Source organism: Rhinoderma darwinii, unplaced genomic scaffold, assembly GCF_050947455.1.
Source record: "Rhinoderma darwinii isolate aRhiDar2 unplaced genomic scaffold, aRhiDar2.hap1 Scaffold_1581, whole genome shotgun sequence".
Lineage (NCBI taxonomy): Eukaryota > Metazoa > Chordata > Amphibia > Anura > Rhinodermatidae > Rhinoderma > Rhinoderma darwinii.
This window is the reverse complement of record NW_027461984.1, coordinates 6,300-27,775: the sequence shown is the minus strand read 5'-3', so window position 1 is coordinate 27,775 and position 21,476 is coordinate 6,300. Positions and strand designations below refer to the sequence as shown.

Sequence of the window (21,476 nt, the reverse complement as noted above, 5' to 3'; positions counted from 1 at the left end):
CCGAAATTTGTCATTTTACACCTTGGCTTGTCAATATCAGTTATCAAAGATCCGATAAATCAGCCAGAGGCTGTGGCACGGCAGCTAAACATCCAATTATCACAGGAACAGATGACTGGAGCTGTAATTCTTTTCGCTTAAAGGGAATGTGTCGCGAATTAAACCTTTTTTTTAAGTAAGTTACTTATTTCTATTATTTTTTTAGTTTTTTGCTGTATTTTTTTTTCTTCCACATGGCGGAAAGTATTAAAAATTAAATAATTTGACATGTTTTCCTATGTTGGCCACCAGAGGGAGCACTTCCCAGAATTACAGCAAGGCAAAGCAACCTGACTCACAGCTGCCGTAAATGTGGGAGGGAATTTCACCCCCCCCCCTCTTACAAGCCAGAAAAAGGTGTCTTCACATTTTTACAGCCGTTTTTGGAACTGTTTTACTATAGAGTCAATGATTTTTCTTTACGGCCCGAAAAATGGCTGAAAACGCTGAATGTGAACATACCCTTAGAATGATGAAAGTGAAGTGAATGACTTTTCAGTTGACAGGTTCACATGGCCTGTATTTGACACATTTTCTTGCGCATTTTACGTGCCAAAAACCGCATCAAAAACGTTTGAGTACGCTTTTTCTTTACATAATTGGTAAAGTACGCTCATAGTACATACAACGCACTTTTTTACACACACATTTTTAAAAAACGCGTTGTGTAAATAAAGAAATGTTGAGTCAATTCCTTTCCCCACACACTCAGCTTTGCTACACAGACACACAGCACTACTACACACAGAGACAACCTCAGCTCTACTACACACAGACACAGAGTCCGCACTGCTACACACAGACAGACTCCGCTCTGGAACACACAGACAGACTCCGGTCTGGAACACACAGACAGACTCCGCTCTGCTACACACAGACACACACACTAAACAATGCGAAACACACAGACGCACACAGCACTGCTACACACAGGCAGACTCAGCTCTCCTACACACAGACACACTCTGCTCTGCTACACACACACACACACACACACACACACACACACACTCTGCTCTGCTACACAGACACACATACTCTGCTCTACTACACAGACACACACTGATCTGCTACACAGACACACACTCTGCTCTGCTACACAGACACACACTCTGCTCTGCTACACAGACACACACTCTGCTCTGCTACACAGATACACACTCTGCTCTGCTACACAGATACACACGCTGCTCTGCTACACAGACACACTCTGCTCTGCTACACAGACACACACACTCAGCTCTGCTACACAGACACACACACTCAGCTCTTCTACACAGACACACACACTCACCTCTGCTACACAGACACACACACACTTAGCTCTGCTACACAGAAGCACTCAGCTCTGTTACACACAGAGGCACACACTCTGCTCTGCTACACAGACACACACACTCTGCTCTGCTGCACAGACACACACACTGCTCTGCTACACAGACACAAACACTCTGCTCTGCTACACAGACACACACACACACTGCTCTGCTACACAGACACACACACACTCTGCTCTGATACACACAGACACACACTCTGCTCTGCTACACACAGACACACACACTCTGCTCTGCTACACACAGACACACACACTATGCTCTGCTACACTCAGACACACACACACACTCTGCTACACAGACACACACACTCTGCTCTGCTACACAGACACACACACTCTGCTCTGCTACATAGACACACACACTCTGCTCTGCTACACAGACACACACACTCTGCTCTGCTACACAGACACACACACTCTGCTCTGCGACACAGACACACACACTCTGCTCTGCTACATAGACACACATAGCACTACTACACACACACATTCAGCTCTGCTACATGCAGACACACACACACTCAGCTCTGCTACACAGACACACACAGCACTTCTACACGCACACTCAGCTCTGCTACATGCAGACACAGACAGCACTACTATACACACACTCAGCTTTGCTATATGCAGACACACACTCGGCTATGCCACACAGACACACACAGCACTGCTACACATACAGACACACTCAGCTCTGCTACGCACAAACACACTCAGCTCTGCTACGCGCAGACTCACTCAGCTCTGCTACGTGCAGACACACTCAGCTTTGCTATGCGCAGACACACTCAGCTCTGCTACACGCAGACACACTCAGCTCTGCTACACGCACACACACTCAGATCTGCTACACGCACACACACTCAGCTCTGCTAAACGCAGACACACTTAGCTCTGCTAAACGCAGACACACTCAGCTCTGCTACACGCAGACACACTCAGCACTGCTACACGCAGACACACACAGCACTGCTACACGCAGACACACTCAGCTCTGCTACATGCAGACACTCTCAGCTCTGCTACACGCAGACACACACTCAGCTCTGCTACATGCAGACACACACACTCTGCTCTGCTACACAGACACACACAGCACTGCTACACACAGACAAACACAGTACTGCGAAACACACACACTCAACTCTGCTACACACAGCACTGCTACACACGCACACAGCACTGCTACACACAGACACACACAGCACTACTACACACAGACACACACAGCATTACTACACACACACACTCAGCTCTACTACATGCAGACACACACTCTGCTATGCCACAGACACACACAGCACTGCTACACACAGACACACACAGCACTGCTACGCACAGACACACTCAGCTCTACTACACACAGACACACACACAGCACTGCTACACACAGACACACACAGGACTCCTTCCCCCCAGGACTCTATTCGTTCTATCATACCTTCAGATGCACGGCCCATTTTCGTGCACCTGACCATAAAATGTATGCCTCCAAGGACCCCTTCTCCTCGCTGCTGCCCAACTGCTATGACAAGAATAACCCCTTATACTGGGCGGGAACTTCTCTACACTGTTACCAACTGAGGAGGGTACCTCTTCCCACCTCCTCTATATAACCCATCCAAAGCCATACCCATACCCCCATCTAGTGGCCAAAATTAAATATTGCAGGCCTCCACTAATCCCCATTCATGATTCTGTTACTTCTCCCCAGTCACGCCGCAGTCCGCTACAGTTTCACCCCGCTCCATTGTTCTCCTTATTCAAACTACAATAGTCAGGGGGGATTAACAGCGCTCTGTATGGAAAGTTTAGGCCACACTATCAGTTTAATTACACTCATCAACATTGAAATTGCAACACCAAGAAGGGCACCGTAAGGTTATCCAAATTTAGGACGTTTCTGGTGTCGCTAAGATCTGCAAATTATCACATTTTAACCCCTTCCCTCTTTAGCCACTTTTGACCTTCCTGACAGAGCCTCATTTTTCAAATCTGACATGTTTCACTTTATGTGGTAATAACGTTGAAATGCTTTCACCTATCCGGGCGATTCTGAGATTGTTTTCTCGTGACACATTGGACTTTAAGATAGTGGTAAAATTTGGTCGATACATTCAGTATTTAATTGTGAAAAACACGAAAATATAGTGAAAAATTGCAAAAATTAGCATTTTTCTCAATTTAAATGTATTTGCTTGTAAGACAGGCAGTTATACCACACAAAATTGTTGCTAATTAACATCCCCCATACGTCTACTTTAGATTGGCATCGTTTTTTGAACATCCTTTTATTTTTCTATGACATCACAAGGCTTAGAACTTTAGCAGCAATTTCTCACATTTTCAAGAAAATTTCAAAAGGCTATTTTTACAGGGGCCAGTTCAGTTGTGAAGTGGCTTTGAGGGCCTTATATATTAGAAACCCCCAAAAAGTCACCCCATTTTAAAAACTTCACCCCTCAAAGTATTCAAAACAGCATTTAGAAAATGTCTTAACCCTTTACACATTTCACAGGAATTAAAGCAAAGTAGAGGTGAAATTTACAAATTTCATATTTTTTTGCAGAAATAAATTTTTAATACAATTTTTTTTATAACACAGAAGGTTTTACCAGAGAAACACAACTCAATATTTGTTGCCCAGTTTCTGCAGTTTTAGGAAATATCCCACATGTGGCCGTAGCGTGCTACTGGACTGAAGCCCCGGCCTCTGAAGCAAAGGAGCACCTAGAGGATTTTGGGGCCTTATTTTTGTTAGAATAAATTTTAGGCCCCATGTCAGGTTTGAAGGGCTCTTGCAGTGCCAAAACAGTGAAAATCCCCCAAAAGTGACCCCATCTGGGAAACTACACACCTCAAGGAAATTATCTAGGGGTGTAGTGAGCATTTTGACCGCACAGGTTTTTTACAGAAATTATTGGAAGTAGGCCGTGAAAATTAAAATCAACATTTCTTCAAAGAAAATGTAGGTTTAGCGATTTTTTTTCTCATTTCCACAAGGACTAAAGGAGAAAAAGCATTGCAAAATTTGTAAAGCAATTTCTCCCGGGTAAAACAATACCCCACATGTGGTAATAAATGGATATTTGGACACACGCCAGGGCTTAGAAGGGAAAGAGCACTATTTGGCTTTTGGAGTTCACATTTAGCAGGAATGGTTTTCGGAGGCCATGTCACATTTACAAAGCCCCTGAAGGGACAAAACAGTGGAAACCCCCCACAAGTGACCCCATTTCGGAAACTACACCCATTGAGGAAATTATCTAGGGGTATAGTGAGCGTTTTGACCCCACAGGTTTTTTGCATAAATTATTGGAAGTAGGCTGTGAAAATGATAATCTAAATTTTTTCAAAGAAAATGTAGGTTTAGCTAATTTATTCTCATTTCCACAAGGACTGAAGGAGAAAAAGCACCACAAAATTTGTAAAGCAATTTCTCCCGAGTAAAACAATACCCCACATGTGGTAATAAACGGCTGTTTGGACACACGGCGGGGCTTAGAAGGGAAAGAGCGCCATTTGGCTTTTGGAGTCCACATTTAGCAGGAATGGTTTGCGGAGGCCATGTCACATTTACGAAGCCCCTGAGGGGACAAAACAGTGGAAACCCCCCACAAGTGACCCCATTTTGGAGACTACACCCATTGAGGAAATTATCTAGGGGTATAGTGAGCGATTTGACCCCACAGTTTTTTTGCAGAAAATATTGGAAGTAGGCCCTGAAAATAATAATCTACATTTTTTCAAAAAAAATCTAGGTTTAGCTAATTTTTTCTCATTTCCACAAGGACTGAAGGAGAAAAAGCACCACAAAATTTGTAAAGCAATTTCTCCCGAGTAAAACAATACCCCACATGTAGTAATAAACGGCTGTTTGGACACACGGCAGGGCTTAGAAGGGAAACAGCACTATTTGGCTTTTTGAGATCACATTTAGCAGGAATGATTTGCGGAGGCCATGTCACATTTGCAAAGCCCCTGAGGGGACAAAACAATGAAAACGCCCAAAAAGGGACTCCATTTAGGAATCTACACCTCTTGAGGAATTCATCTAGGGGTGTAGTGAGCATTTTGACCCCACAGACGTTTCATAGAATTTATTAGAATTAGGCAGTGAAAATAAAAACAGTCCTTTTTCTTCAATAAGACGTAGCTTTAGCGCAAATTTTTTCATTTTCTCAACAAATAAAGGAAAAAAAGAACCCAAAATTTGTAAAGCACTTTCTCCCGAGTACGGCAATACCCCATATGTGGTCATAAACAGCTGTTTGGGCAAACCGCAGGGCTCAGATGGCAAGGACCGCCATTTGGAGTGCAGATGTTGCTGGATTGGTTTCTGGGCGCCTGTGGGCCCAAAACAGTGGAAACCCCCCAGAAGTGACCCCATTTTGGAAACTACACCCCTCAATGCATTTACCAAGGGGTGTAGTAAGCATTTTAACCCTGCAGGTGTTTTGTAGAAATTAGTGTTCACTCGATGTTGCAGAGTGAAAATGGGATTTTTTTCCATAGATATGCCAATATGTGGTGCCCGGCTTGTGCCACCATAACAAGACAGCCCTCTAATTATTATGCGGTGTTTCCCGGTTTTAGAAACACCCTACATGTGGCCCTAATCTTTTGCCTGGACATATGACAGGGCTCAGGAGTGAAGAGTACCATGCGGAGTGGAGACCTAATTTGGCGATTTACTAAGTATTGGTTCACAACTGCAGAGGCTCAGATGTGAAATAATAAAAAGAAACCCCTGAGAAGTGACCCCCACTATGGAAACTGCACCCCTCAAGGCATTTATTAAGGGGTGTAGTGAGCATTTTCACCCCACTGGTCTTTTCCATAAATGAATGCGCTGCGGATGGTGCAAATTAAAAATTTATGTTTTTCCCTAGATATGCCATTCAGTGGCAAATATGTCATGCCAAGCTTATGCCACTGGAGACACACACCCCAAAATTGCTAAAAGGGTTCTCCCGGGTATGACGATGCCATATATGTTGAAGGAAACTGCTGTTTGGGCACGCTGTAGGGTTCAGAGCCGAGGGAGCACCATTTGGCTTTTGGAGAGCGGATTTTGCTTGGTACTAAATTTGTTTGAGTATTGCTGGTGTTTTATAATGTGGGGGTACATGTAAGCGGGGCGGAGTATATAAGGGGCATAGTCAGGTGGTATAAAAAAATAAAATAATCCATAGATGTGTGTTAAGCTGTGAAGCAATCCTTTCCGCACAGGCCGGTGTCGCACTGATAAATGGTGTCATTTCTTATCCCCCTTTTGGTCCACACTCCGCACCTTTGTAGTTTGAGGAATTTTGCTGGGAAGTGTTGTCCTGGTATAATACGGGCACCGTCGCTTCCAGCGGATATGTTTGGGCCCTCCCTTTCCTGGTTCCCTAATTTTAGGTCCTTGATAAATCGCCTCTTCAAACAGAAGAAATGTTCCCCTCGGGCACAACTGCATATTTTTTTATTTCCTGACTTATTGGAGCCATAACTGATTTTATTTTTCATAGACGTAGCGGTATGAGGTCTGGTTTGTTGCGGGACGAGCTGTAGTTATTATTGGTACCATTTTGGGGTACATGCGACTTTTTGATCACCTTTTATCCTATTTTTTGGGATGCCAGGTAAACAAAAAAATGCAATTCTGGCACAGCTTTTTTCGGGTTTTTTATACAGCGTTCACCATGCGTTATAAACTACATGTTACCTTTATTCCGCGGGTCAGTCCGATTCCGGCGATACCTAATTTATAGCACTTTTTTATGTTTTACAACTTTTTTCACAATAAAATTACTTTTGTAAAAAGAATGTATTTTTTTTCTGTCGCAAAGTTGTGAGAACCATAACTTTTAAATTTTTTTGTCGACGGAGCTGTATGAGGGCTTGTTTTTTGCGGGTCGAGCTATAGTTTTTATAGGTACCATTTTTGGATACGTGCGACTTTTTGATCACTTTTTATTCTAATATTTGTAGGGCAAAGTGACTAAAAAACAGAAACTCTGGTAACGTTTTTTACGTTTTTTTTACGCTGTTCACCGCGTGCAATAAATAATACAATATTTTGATACCTCAGGTCGTTACGGTCGTGGCGATACCAAATACATATGGTTTATTATTATTTTTAAATAATAAAGGACTTGATAAGAGTAAAAGGGGGATTGTGTTTTATTTGATTACTTGAAACTTTTATTGTTTTCAAACTTTTATTTTTTGCACTTTTTTTTACACTTTTTTACACTTTTTTATACTTTTTTTACACTTTTGTAAACGGTCAGATATTTTTTTTTCTAATACATTGCACTACCTACGTAGTGCAATGTATTAGATCTGTCAGTCATTCACTGACAGCAAGCCGATTAGGCTTCGCCTCCCGGCGGGGCCTAATAGGCTTCCGTAATGGCAGAGCAGGAGACCATTGTGTCTCCTGTTGCCATAACAGCAGTCGCCAGTCCCGATTGCCTGTCAGGGCTGGCGATCTGCTAGTAACCGCTACGATGCAGCAATCGCTTTCGATTGCTGCATCGAAGGGGTTAATGGCAGGGATCGGAGCTAGCTCCGGTTCCTGCCGTTACAGGTGGATGTCAGCTGTACAGTACAGCTGACATCCACCGCTGATGACGCCGGATCAGCTCCTGACCCGGCGCCATCTTGCCGGCAGCTACGGAAGCCGATCAGGCTCCGCCGCCGGGCGGATCTTGACCGGCTTCGGTGCTAGGCAGACCGGGAGGCCAGTATTAGGCCTCCGGTTGCCATTGCAGCCACCGGAACCCCGGCAATTTAATTGCTGGGGCTCCGATGAGCTGCAAACACCTTAAGTGCAGCGATCGCGTTTGAGCGCTGCACTTAAGGGGTTAATGGCGGGGATCGAAGCTAATTTCGGTCCCCGCCGTTACAGTCGGATGTCAGCTGTAAGATACAGCTGAGATCCGGTGATGATGGCACCGACTCAGTTTCTGAGCCGGTGCCAAACATTTGACGTACATGTACGGCATTTTGCGGGAAGTCAATGCTTTCCATGACGTACATGTACGTCAAATGTCGGGAAGGGGTTAAAGGGAAGGTGTCATGATTTTTTTTTTAATGATATTGCTTTTAATATAATATTTACAAAAATGTTATTTGTGTTCTTGTGTTGTACTTTTTAATGTATTCTTCTACTTCTCTATGGGGGCTGCCATTTTGTTTTCATCTCTGTATGTGTCGATTAGCGACACATTCTCCGTTGCGTGCGCCGTCTGTGTGGGAACGGCGCATGCGCCGCTCCCACACAGACCAAAACAAACCAAACAGACCAAAACAAAGCTCGTTCATAGAGCGAAATCCGGCGCCATTTTCATGTGGACCGGAAGCCGCTGCCGGACAGTAAGATGACTTCCGGCTGCGGCTTCCGGCCATATGTTTAACGAAGCGAAGGCGCAAGGAAGAGGAGCGTAGACCAGCGGAGGCGGCGGCGGCAGGAGCAGGTAATTTATGTTCGTGTATGTGATGTGTGTATTATGTTTGTGTATGTTCGTGTATGTTCATGTTATACTGTCTGATGAGCACTGTATCTAATCCTCCTACACTGTGCAGTCGCTCAGAAAATGGCGGCACACAGTGTATTAGGTTTGAAGACATTCAAACCCTTCCTTCTCCTGGCACTAGCTAGAATAAGGGAGCGGGGATTGTGTGAGGACACTAGAGGAGAGTGTGTCCACCCCAAATTTGCAGCATAAAGCAATGAGGTTGCGTTACCACAGTGACCATGCTGCAATTTTGGGAACTGCTCCCTCTAGTGGCCAGCACATGGAAATGTTATAAATTAGATTCTGATTTATATTTCCTGACTTGTGAAAAAATTAAAACAATGTGTAATCACTTATATACTAACTGTTTAACTGAAAAAAAACTAAAATTAAATTCTAGCGACACATTCCCTTTTAAGCACCTCACTCCAATCTCTGCTATCAATCTGGCTTTAATGCTCCTCCCAAATGCCAAAGTTTTTTTAGCCACATGAAACAAAAACCAGATTAAGGGTGTGGGATGCCCTTCTGCTCCACGGGAAGTTTCTGTCCTCCCTGGGCTTGCCTCTTCGTCAATGTGTCAGTTATCGCTACTTGTCGCAAACTGAGAGGGACAGAATTCTTGACCTGAGAGACCGTGGTTTATCACTCCGGCAGATCGCTGCGCGCCGAGGCCGAGATGTCAGCACTGTTTAATGTTGTGTGTCCCAGAGGTTCGGAGAACAACAACAAATGGGAATGACAGCAAGTGGAGCGCGGAGGTGAACCCCTGCACGGATGGATCGTCTGATTGGAAGAATGGCGCGTAGTGATCTATCCTGTACTGCAAGTGAAACTGGGCGTCACATCCCACGCCTAGGGCGGCAACCAGTGTCCACACAAACCATCAGAAGGAATTTGCACGACATTGGGCTACGAGCCAGACGTCCAGCTATAGATGTTCCATTGCCCACACGCCGCCGCTCTAAAAGGCCGTCATGGTGCACAGCAAAACGGCAATGGAGGCTGGAATGGAGGTCTGTCCTCTTCATGATGAGTCTCTCTTTTGTCTTGGATACAATAATAGCTTGTTAGCGGGTGCATGGGGGGGGGGAGACCACAGCCGCACGGGGCTAACTTATCAAGTCTGGTTTGCAACTCAATAGTCCACACCAGGAGAAATTGCAGCCCCCTTTATACAGGTACAAGAATGTCGCAGACACAGCTGATTCAATGTTCAAACTTTACTGGGGATGAACTCTCTGAGAGGCAGAATTCCTGAACGTCACAAATGCAATAACCCAGTCTCTTAATAAATGCAACGATCTACAGTGGCTGACAACCTGGTCACTACCAGCCCCTGACGGCTCCCGCCCCACATGACAATCTAGCACTTACATCTATTCCGCGGCTCCCGCCCCGCCTGGCAATCCAGCACTTATATCTATTCCGCGGCTCCTGCCCCGCCTGGCAATCCAGCACTTATATCTATTCCGCGGCTCCTGCCCCGCCTGGCAATCCAGCACTTATATCTATTCCGCGGCTCCCGTCCGCCTGGCATTCAGTTCGAGCAGTACTCTGTGGCTTATGCCGCGCTTAGCAATCCAGGTGTTTACAGTCCTTGGTGGCTCCCGCCCCACCTGGCATAACTAAGCACTGCACACACACCCTTATCTGTGATCCCTGTGGCCATCTATTGTGGTCACTTACTTTACTCGTGTCCTCAGGAGAACAGTCCTTGGCTATCAAAAGGGGAGGACAAGTCTTTACTGCTCATCATTCCATAAACTGTCTTGAATCTCCATGTCATTACTTGGGCCTAGTGGTACAGCACCGCTCAGTACTCAGGGTTTTCAGGTCCCTCACATTGAAGCTCCCCCGTTTACTCCACGGTGTCAGTGTTTGGGCTTTTCCCTCACTGCAGCCCTCGCCACTTGTGTATATTGCAGCTCACTCGCTTACTCCATGGTGTCAGTGTTTGGCCTCCTCCCTCACTCCAGCACTCACCACGTGTGAATATTGCAGCTCCCCTGCTTATTCCATGGTGCCAGTGTTTGGCCTCCTCCCTCAATCCAGCCCTCGCCATGTGTGTATATTGCAGCTCCCCCGCTTACTCCATGGTGTCAGTGTTTGGCCTCCTCCCTCACTCCAGCCCTCGCCACGTCTGTATATTGCAGCTCCTCCGCTTACTCCATGGTGTCACTGTTTGGGCTCCTCCCTCACTCCAGCCCTCGCCCCGTCTGTATATTGCAGCTCACTCGCTTACTCCATGATGTCCGTGTTTGGGCTTTTCCCTCACTCCAGCCCTCGCCACGTCTGTATATTGCAGCTCCTCCGCTTACTCCATGGTGTCCGTGTTTGGGCTTTTCCCTCACTCCAGCCCTCACCACGTGTGTATATTGCAGCTCCCCCGCTTACTCCATGGTGTCAGTGTTTGGCCTCCTCCCTCACTCCAACCCTCGCCACGTCTGTATATTGCAGCTCCCCCACTTACTCCATGGTGTCAGTGTTTGGCCTCCTCCCTCACTCCAGCCCTCGCCACGTGTGTATATTGCAGCTCCCCCGCTTACTCCATGGTGTCAGTGTTTGGGCTCCTCCCTCACTCCAGCCCTCGCCACGTGTGTATATTGCAGCTCCCCCGCTTACTCCATGGTGTCAGTGTTTGGGCTCCTCCCTCACTCCAGCCCTCGCCACGTGTGTATATTGCAGCTCCCCCGCTTACTCCATGGTGTCAGTGTTTGGCCTCCTCCCTCACTCCAGCCCTCGCCACGTGTGTATATTGCAGCTCCCCCGCTTACTCCATGGTGTCAGTGTTTGGGCTCCTCCCTCACTCCAGCCCTCGCCACGTGTGTATATTGCAGCTCCCCCGCTTACTCCATGGTGTCAGTGTTTGGGCTCCTCCCTCACTCCAGCCCTCGCCACGTGTGTATATTGCAGCTCCCCCGCTTACTCCATGGTGTCAGTGTTTGGGCTCCTCCCTCACTCCAGCCCTCGCCACGTGTGTATATTGCAGCTCCCCCGCTTACTCCATGGTATCAGTGTTTGGGCTCCTCCCTCACTCCAGCCCTCGCCACGTGTGTATATTGCAGCTCCCCCGCTTACTCCATGGTGTCAGTGTTTGGCCTCCTCCCTCACTCCAGCCCTCGCCACGTGTGTATATTGCAGCTCCCCCGCTTACTCCATGGTGTTAGTGTTTGAGCTCCTCCCTCACTCCAGCCCTCGCCACGTGTGTATATTGCAGCTCCCCCGCTTACTCCATGGTGTCAGTGTTTGGCCTCCTCCCTCACTCCAGCCCTCGCCACGTGTGTATATTGCAGCTCCCCCGCTTACTCCATGGTGTTAGTGTTTGAGCTCCTCCCTCACTCCAGCCCTCGCCACGTCTGTATATTGCAGCTCCCCCGCTTACTCCATGGTGTCAGTGTTTGGCCTCCTCCCTCACTCCAGCCCTCGCCACGTGTGTATATTGCAGCTCCCCCGCTTACTCCATGGTGTCAGTGTTTGGCCTCCTCCCTCACTCCAGCCCTCGCCACGTGTGTATATTGCAGCTCCCCCGCTTACTCCATGGTGTCAGTGTTTGGCCTCCTCCCTCACTCCAGCCCCCGCCACGTGTGTATATTGCAGCTCCTCCGCTTACTCCATGGTGTCATTGTTTGGGCTCCTCCCTCACACTCAGCGGCCCCTCAGAGTCAGTCTCCGGTCACACTGCACGTCACTTCCTGCTTTCTATCTCTTCCTGACAGTATGGAGCCATCTAGTGGCCAAAGTAAATTGTTACAGCTGATACACATGCAATACATACAAGGCAAAACAAATAGACAATGGAACAGACTTAATAAAAAGCGTGCACTCAGTTCTTTTACATCAGGGAATGTGCAGTGTTCGACCCCCTTACAAACAGGAGATTGGTCTGGAGACCATGTGGGTAACGCCATTAAAAGGCCTTCATAAGGGAATGTCATACCAGTCCTACTCCCGGGATCAGTGGCGTAACTACCACGGTAGCAGCCGTAGCGGCTGCTACGGGGCCCGCGGCTTGAGGGGGACCGTGCCGCCAGCCGACAAGCCCCCCCCATATGCCTGGTGGCGCCGCTACCATGGGGCCTGCGATCGCCGAGCCTCCAACAAGTATGAGTCGGGCGACACAGGCCCTCTCATGCCTGTAGGCGTCGCTAGCACCGGAGGGGGCCCCGATGCTAGTGACAGCCAAATACATGCATTAGCGCTGAATTGCCGGGCAATGCCCGACCATTCAGCGGCCTTACAATGACGCTGATTGGCTAGCGGCACGATAGCGGCACGATGACGTCATCTTGACGCTTCCATGCTTGAAAAGTGCTGATTGATGGGGCAAGTCAATCAGCGTCATTAGACGACGCTCGTTTAGCTCCAGCAGACCTGCCGCAGCGTGGGAACGGGGTCATGTGAGTATTTAACGTTTTTCGTGTTTTTCTCATAAAACTGAGTGGCATTATATATAGTGGGGGCTCAATCTACAGGGGGGGTCAACTATATGTGGGCCACTATATACAGGGGAGGTCTTGATGTGGGGCACCAGCTACAGGGGTGGTCTGTATGTGGGGATGTGGGGCACAATCTACAGGGGGGGTCTATATGTGGGCCACTATATCCAGGGGGGTCTATTTGTGGGCCACTATCTACAGGGGGGTCTATATGTGGGGATGTGGGGCACTATCTACAGTGGGGTCTATATGTGGGGCACTATATACAGGGGGAGCTATATATAAGACACTATACAGGGTTGGGCTATATGTAGAGCACTATCTATAGGGGAGCTATATTTTTATGGCACTTTCTATAGGGGTGTTCTATATGTGGGACACTATATACAGGGGTGGGTTACCTGTGGGGCACTAGCAACAGGGTGGCTATATGTAGGGCACTGTCTACAGGGGTGGGCTATATGTGGGACACTATATACAGGGGGAGCTATATGTGAGACTATCTACAGATGTGGGCTATACTTGGAGCACTGTCTATAGGGGAAGATATATGTATGGTAGCACGGTGGCACAGTGGTTAGCCCTATTGCCTTGCAGCTCTGGAGCCCATATGTGGGCACTATCTACAGAGGGTTGTATGTGGGACACTATCTACAGGGGCTTCTATGTAGGTCACTATCTACAGGGGGCTATGGGGGCACTATGTACAGGGGGCACGGTGTGTGTGAGCGTGTGTGGGACACAGTGTATGGTAACATTATAATCAGGGATACAATGTATGGCGCTATTATAGTTAGAGGTGCAGTGTATGGTGTTGTATTATATTTAGAGGTGTTGAGAATTTTAACTTCGTTTATAGGTGCAGAAATGTTTTAAAAGCTGAAGACATCTGAGCGGAAAACTGCAGAAATGGGTCATGGCCGGTAGAAATCCATCATAGATGTCTGGACCGACGGGAGAAGAAAAGAACTAGAATCTGAGACGTCACCGGTAAGTCACTAGATGTAAATGATTATTCTACCTCTAATCCGTAATGTAGTCACTGTATTATCTGCAGCGTGATGATGGTGATATGATTTTTTGTGTGAAACAGCATCTCCCAGCATATCCTTACCATTGTTCAGCAGGGGTTGCACTAAATTGAGCTGTATTTATTCTGGTGTTGTATATATGTGCTAATCTTGGTTCTGATTCTGTATGTAAGTACTGAGCTTTGTTCTGGTGCTGTATATAAGTATGAGTGTAATGACGGGGGTGGGGAGACAGACAGACCCTAACCCACCACTCAGTCCCTGCCTACTTGCAACGACCCGCCCTAGGCGACGGGGTACAACTGGGCGACGGTCCCTACGCTCAATAAGCAGACTTCATGGTTCTGAACTTTACTGCCAGCCGCGAAAGCGAAAATAACCAAGATCGAGCGTCTAGCAGAACGTTTTCTATCAGCCTGAGTTTTTTGTACGCTCTGGGATGCCTCTAGGTTCTTCTGAACCTGGGCCCAGACTGTGCACAGTTCCCGATGAACGACCTCTACCTCGGGATTGTTGGAACTACCAGGTGAAACGGAGGAGAACCGTGGATTAAACCCAAAATTACAGAAAAAGGGGGAGACCCCTGACGAGTTACTGACCCGGTTATTAAGGGAAAATTCGGCGAGGGGAATGAATGAGACCCAATCATATTGACAGTCAGAGATAAAACACATTAAATATTGTTCTTGAGACTGATTAGTCCTCTCAGTTTGGCCATTAGTTTCAGGATGGAAGGCAGAGGAGAAGGACAGATCAATCTCCAACTTTTTACAGAAGGCTCTCCAAAACAATTAAACAAATTGTACCCCTCTATCAGAAACAATATTGACAGGGACCCCATGGAGACGCAGGATGTGTTTGACAAACAAGGTAGCTAACGTCTTAGCATTGGGTAGTTTTTTGAGGGGCACAAAGTGGCACATCTTACTGAAGCGGTCTACTACAACCCACACCACCGACTTGCCTTGAGATGGAGGCAAATCGCTGATAAAATCAATGGAGATATGGGTCCAAGGTCTCTGGGGAATGGGCAAAGAACATAGTAAGCCCGCTGGTCGGGACCTGGGAGTCTTGGACCTAGCACAAACTTCACAAGCGGCGACGTAGGCCTTAACGTCTTTAGGCAACCCAGGCCACCAATAGTTTCTGGCAATGAGGTGCTTGGTACCCAGGATGCCTGGATGGCCAGATAGTGCAGAGTCATGATTTTCCCTAAGTACCCTTAGCCGGAATTGCAGGGGTACAAACAGCTTGTTCTCAGGAAGGCTCCCGGGAGTTGAACCTTGATCAGCCGCAATTTCAGAGACTAAATCAGAATCAATAGCGGAAATGATTATACCTGGAGGCAAAATACAAGCAGTATCTTCCTCCGAAGGAGGGCTGGCCATGAAGCTACGTGACAGTGCATCAGCCTTAACATTTTTAGACCCAGCCCTATAGGTAACCACAAAGTTGAATCTGGTAAAAAAATAACGCCCAACGAGCTTGTCTCGGGTTTAGCCTCTGGGCAGATTCTAGGAAAACCAGATTCTTGTGGTCGGTAAGGACCGTTACCTGGTGCCTAGCCCCCTCCAGGAAGTGGCGCCACTCTTCAAATGCCCATTTAATGGCTAAGAGTTCGCGGTTGCCAATATCATAGTTACTCTCAGTGGGTGAAAACTTCCTGGAGAAGTAGGCACAGGGACTGAGATGGGTGAGGGACCTGGTACCCTGGGACAAGACAGCCCCCACTCCCACCTCGGACGCGTCAACCTCCACGATAAATGGCTCCATTTGGTTGGGCTGAACCAGCACCGGGGCCGAGATAAAGCACTTCTTAAGGACCTCAAAAGCCTGGACAGCCTCAGGAGGCCAGTGGAGGAGATCAGCACCTTTGCGAGTGAGATCCGTAAGAGGCTTAGCGATGACCGAGAAGTTAGCAATAAACCTCCTGTAATAATTAGCGAACCCCAGGAAGCACTGTAACGCCTTCAGGGAGGCAGGTTGGACCCATTCCGCCACAGCCTGGACCTTGGCGGGGTCCATGCGGAATTCATGAGGAGTGAGGATTTGGCCCAAAAATGGTATCTCCTGCACCCCAAACGCACATTTTTCGGTCTTTGCAAACAGTTTGTTTTCTCGAAGGACCTGGAGGACCTTCCTGACATGCTCAATGTGGGAGGACCAGTCCTTGGAAAACACAAGTATGTCATCAAGGTACACTACAAGAAATAACCCCAGGTAGTCTCTTAAAATCTCAGTTATGAAATTCTGGAAGACCGCGGGAGCATTACACAACCCAAAGGGCATGACGAGGTATTCGAAATGACCTTCGGGCGTGTTAAATGCAGTCTTCCACTCATCCCCCTCTTTGATGCGGATAAGGTTATACGCCCCCCGTAGATCAAACATAGAGAACCATTGGGCCCCCTGAACCTGATTAAAGAGATCAGGAATCAGAGGAAGGGGATACTGGTTCCTTACAGTGACCTTATTCAAGCTTCGGTAGTCAATGCATGGCCTAAGACCACCATCCTTCTTCCCTACGAAGAAGAAGCCAGCACCTACCGGAGAAGTAGAGGGGCGAATGTAACCCTTGGCCAGGCATTCCTGGATATACTCTCTCATGGCTTCACGTTCGGGACAAGAGAGATTAAATATCCTACCCTTAGGAAGCTTAGCTCCTGGTACCAATTCGATAGCGCAATCGTATTCTCTATGAGGAGGTAACACTTCGGAGGCCTCCTTAGAGAAAACATCAGCGAAGTCCTGAACAAACTCAGGTAGCGTGTTCACCTCCTCAGGGGGAGAAATAGAATTAACAGAAAAACATGACGTCAAACATTCATTACCCCATTTGGTAAGGTCCCCAGAATTCCAGTCAAACGTGGGATTATGCAACTGCAACCAGGGAAGGCCTAAAACCAAATCGGACGATAATCCCTGCATCAACAGTACAGAGCACTGCTCCAAATGCATGGAGCCAACAAGGAGTTCAAAAACAGGGGTATGCTGTGTAAAATAACCATTAGCAAGAGGAGTGGAGTCGATACCCACTACCGGGACAGGTTTAGGCAAATCAATCAAAGGCATAGCTAGAGACATAGCAAATTCCACAGACATGATATTAGCAGAAGACCCTGAATCCACGAAGGCACTGCCGGTAGCAGACCTACCACCAAAAGAGACCTGAAAGGGAAGCAAGATTTTATTACGTTTCATATTTACGGGAAATACCTGTGCGCCCAAGTGACCTCCCCGATGATCACTTAGGCGCGGAAGTTCTCCGGCTGCATTCTTACGCTTAGGACAGTTGTTCACTTGATGCTTGTCATCCCCACAGTAGAAGCAGAGACCATTCTTCCTGCGGAAATCTCTACGTTGTTGGAGGGACACGGAGGCCCCGAGTTGCATAGGTACCTCCGAGTCTTCCGGGGAGGAACGAAGCAACGGAACCTCGGGAGGCAACATGGGGGAGTCAGAGGAGAAAACATCAAGACGTTCAAGTCGTCGTTCCCTGAGACGTCAGTCAAGTCGTACCGCTAAAGCCATAACCTGGTCTAGGGAGTCAGAAGAGGGATAACTAACTAGCAGATCTTTCAGGGCATTCGACAGACCCAACCTAAACTGGCAGCTTAAGGCAGGGTCATTCCACCGAGAAGCTACGCACCACTTCCTAAAGTCAGAGCAATACTCCTCAACAGGTCTCTTACCCTGACATAAGGTCACCAGCTGACTCTCGGCAAAGGCAGTCCTGTCAGTCTCGTCATAGATGAGTCCGAGAGCAGAAAAGAAAAGATCAACGGAGGAAAGTTCAGGGGCGTCAGAAGCCAAGGAGAAGGCCCATTCTTGGGGCCCTTCCTGGAGCCGGGACATAATTATACCCACCCGCTGGCTCTCAGAACCTGAGGAGTGGGGCTTTAAACGAAAATAGAGCCTACAACTCTCCCGAATGGAGAGAAAAGTCTTCCGGTCCCCTGAGAACCGGTCGGGCAACTTGAGGTGGGGTTCAAGAGGTGAGGTGAGGGGGACTACCATGGTAGCATCAGGCTGGTTGACCCTCTGAGCCAGGGCCTGGACCTATAGGGAGAGACCCTGCATTTGCTGAGCCAGGGTCTCAAGGGGGTCCATAGTGGTGTCAGGGCCCAGGATAGACTAGGTATTGGCTTGTGATTATGTAATGACGGGGGTGGGGAGACAGACAAGTGAGCCCTAATCTACCCACCACTCAGTCCCTGCCTACTTGGAACCACCCACCCTAGGCGACGGGGTACAACTGGGCGACGGTCCCTACGCTCAATAAGTGGACGACAGACAAACAGACAAGGGTACACAGAGCTAGGGGGAGAAAGGGGCAGTTGCCCACGGCAAAACCGTGAGCAACAAGAGAAGTGAACAAGCCGAGTCAAACCAGGAGAGTACGAGGTGCCAAACGCAGAGCAGAAGAGTAGTAAACAAGCCGAGTCAAACCAGGAGTGTACGAGGTACCAAACGCAGAGCAGGAGAGTAGTCAGCAAGCCGGGGTCAATATGAAGCAAGGACAATGGTACAAGAAGCTGCAGCAGGGCCAGGAAACCAAACGAGAAGAATCACAAGCAAAGGAGGAACAGGAAAGGCAGGTATAAATAGACAGAGGGTGGGAGCTAGCTCCGTCTGGCCAGGCTGTGATAGGTTCTCCCACTCCTAAGCCTGCCACCCTGAGTGGTGGAAGATGGAGTCAGTCTCACAGACATAGAAGCAGGTGCAGACTGATTATCTATGGGTGTTAACCCCGAAGCTGTGCCTGGCAGATCCTTTACAGTGTTACATGCTGTATTTAATATATATCTAGTGTTACATGCTGTATATAATATATATCTAGTGTTACATGCTGTATATAATATATATCTAGTGTTTTATCTGCTTTTTGCCTATTAGTTTGTAGATTGAGGGCATGCCCAGACGTGGCGGAGTTCTTCTGCGTTGCAGATTCTGCTGCGGATCTGCCCAAAATGTGCAGTAAATTGATGCTGACTGGCCGTTGCGTATTGAGGTGAAGTATTTCCCTTCTCTGTATCAGTGCAGGATAGAGAGAAGGGGCTGCCCTTTACCTAGTGAAAGTAAAAGAATTTCATACTTACCGGCCGTTGTCTTGGTGACGCGTCCCTCTTTCGGCATCCAGCCCGACCTCCCTGGATGACGCGGCAGTCCATGTGACCGCTGCAGCCTGTGATTGGCCTGTGATTGGCTGCAGCCTGTGATTGGCCTGTGATTGGCCTGTGATTGGCTGCAGCCGTCACTTAGACTGAAACGTCGTCCCGGGAGGCCGGACTGGAGACAGAAGCAGGGAGTTCTCGGTAAGTATGAACTTCTATTTTTTTTACAGGTTGCTGTATATTGTGATCGGAAGTCACTGTCCAGGGTGCTGAAACAGTTACTGCCGATCGCTTAACTCTTTCAGCACCCTGGACAGTGACTATTTACTGACGTCGCCTAGCAACACTCCCGTAATTACGGGAGCCCCATTGACTTCCTCAGTCTGGCTGTAGACCTAGAAATACAGAGGTCCAGCCAGAATGAAGAAATGTCATGTTAGTAAAACCAATACGCTCCGCAGCACACATAACCATGTACATGACATCTGCGGACTTCATTGCGGAATTTTGACTCTCCATTGAAGTCAATGGAGAAATTCCGCAATGAGTCCGCAACAAGTCCGCTACACGTCCGCAGCAACCAGTGTATGCTGCGGACACCAAATTCCACACAGCGGCCTATGCTCCGCAGCGGAATTGTCCGCAACGTGTAAACGAACCCAACCACAAAGCTGTGGAAGGCAATGGAGAAAAGTGTACGCTGCGGATTTCCTCTGCGGACTGTCCGCAGCGAAATTCCAGAGCAATTCCGCCACGTCTGGTCATGCCCTGACAGGGATAAGATATGGCTGTTCTCTGCTCCTCTCTCCGTGGCTCCTACCACTGATTTGACCTATGACAAGTAGAAAGCTAAGAAATGGAGTAATATATGAGGGTCTTTTGCAGCGGACCCCCCGGTGACATCTTCTCCATGTCTATATTTGAGGGTAACGCTTGTCTCTGTTTTCAGGTGCGGCACCATCACTGAGACTGAACCCGGGCTGGTCACTCGGCTCTGCTGTGCCGGAATGGTTGGTCGCTACGTCAGTATCGTGATCCCTGGTCGTGAAGAGATTCTGAATCTGTGTGAAGTGGAGATCTATCCTGAGGGCATTGAGAAGCCGTGCGTGTGATCAGAGTCTGGTCCGCAGCGATCAGGGAATCCTGAAGGGTTAATGATCGCCGATGAATGACCTCAATGCAGAACAATCACAATAAACAAGTCTCACAATCTCAACGCCTTTCATTCCTTTTATTTTTATACAATCAGAAAAGATAAATACAAATGATAATAGAAACCCTCGCACCGTCGCTTCCGACCTGATCCACATTAACGGGAAACAGGGACGAAACGAAACCTAAGGCCGGATTCATACGAGCGTGTGCGTTTTGCGCACGCAAAAACGCGACGTTTTGCGTGCGCAAAAGGCACTTAAAGAGGCTCTGTCACCAGATTATCAAATCCCTATCTCCTATTGCATGTGATCGGCGCTGCAATGTAGAGAACAGGAAATTATTATTTTTTTTTTTTAAAACGATCATTTTTGGCCAAGTTATGAGCAATTTTATATTTATGCAAATGAGCTTTTCAATGGACAACTTTTCTCGTTTTACCAACTGGGCGTTGTAAATAGAAGTGAATGACGCTGACAAATCAGCATCATACACTTCTCATCGTTCCCACCCAGCTTCTTTCACTGCAGACACAGCGTGACGTCACCCACAGGTCCCTAAACCTTTGCGTCGGTCAGAGAAGATACATCGGCTCCAGGCGTGAGAGAGTACAGTTGAATCTGCAGCAGCATCACCTTGTGCAGGTAAGCATAGTAAACTCCCTAGAGATGAGCATATTACCCTTTCGGACACCTGGAGCCGATCTATCTTCTTTGTCCGACGACAAGGTTGAAGGACCTGTGGGTGACGTCACGCTGTGTCTGCTGTGAAAGAAGCTGGGTGGGAACGATGAGAAGTGCATGACGCTGATTTGTCAGCGTCATACACTTCTATTCACAATGCCCAGTTGGTAA

The 21,476-nt window shown here is 47.9% G+C and overlaps 1 protein-coding gene across 1 annotated transcript in view; it reads left to right on the top strand.

Annotated features, from left to right (window-relative positions):
• LOC142699446 (fucolectin-like) overlaps positions 1 to 20,682 on the top strand; it is a 57,556-nt gene extending 36,874 nt beyond the window's left edge. Inside the window, exon 4 of the mRNA XM_075848034.1 lies at positions 20,420 to 20,682. Within this exon, the coding sequence (XP_075704149.1) occupies positions 20,420 to 20,582 (163 nt within the window). The 3' untranslated portion in view covers positions 20,583 to 20,682. The remainder of the gene's footprint in view (positions 1 to 20,419) is intronic.
• The last annotated feature ends 794 nt before the right edge of the window (positions 20,683 to 21,476 follow it).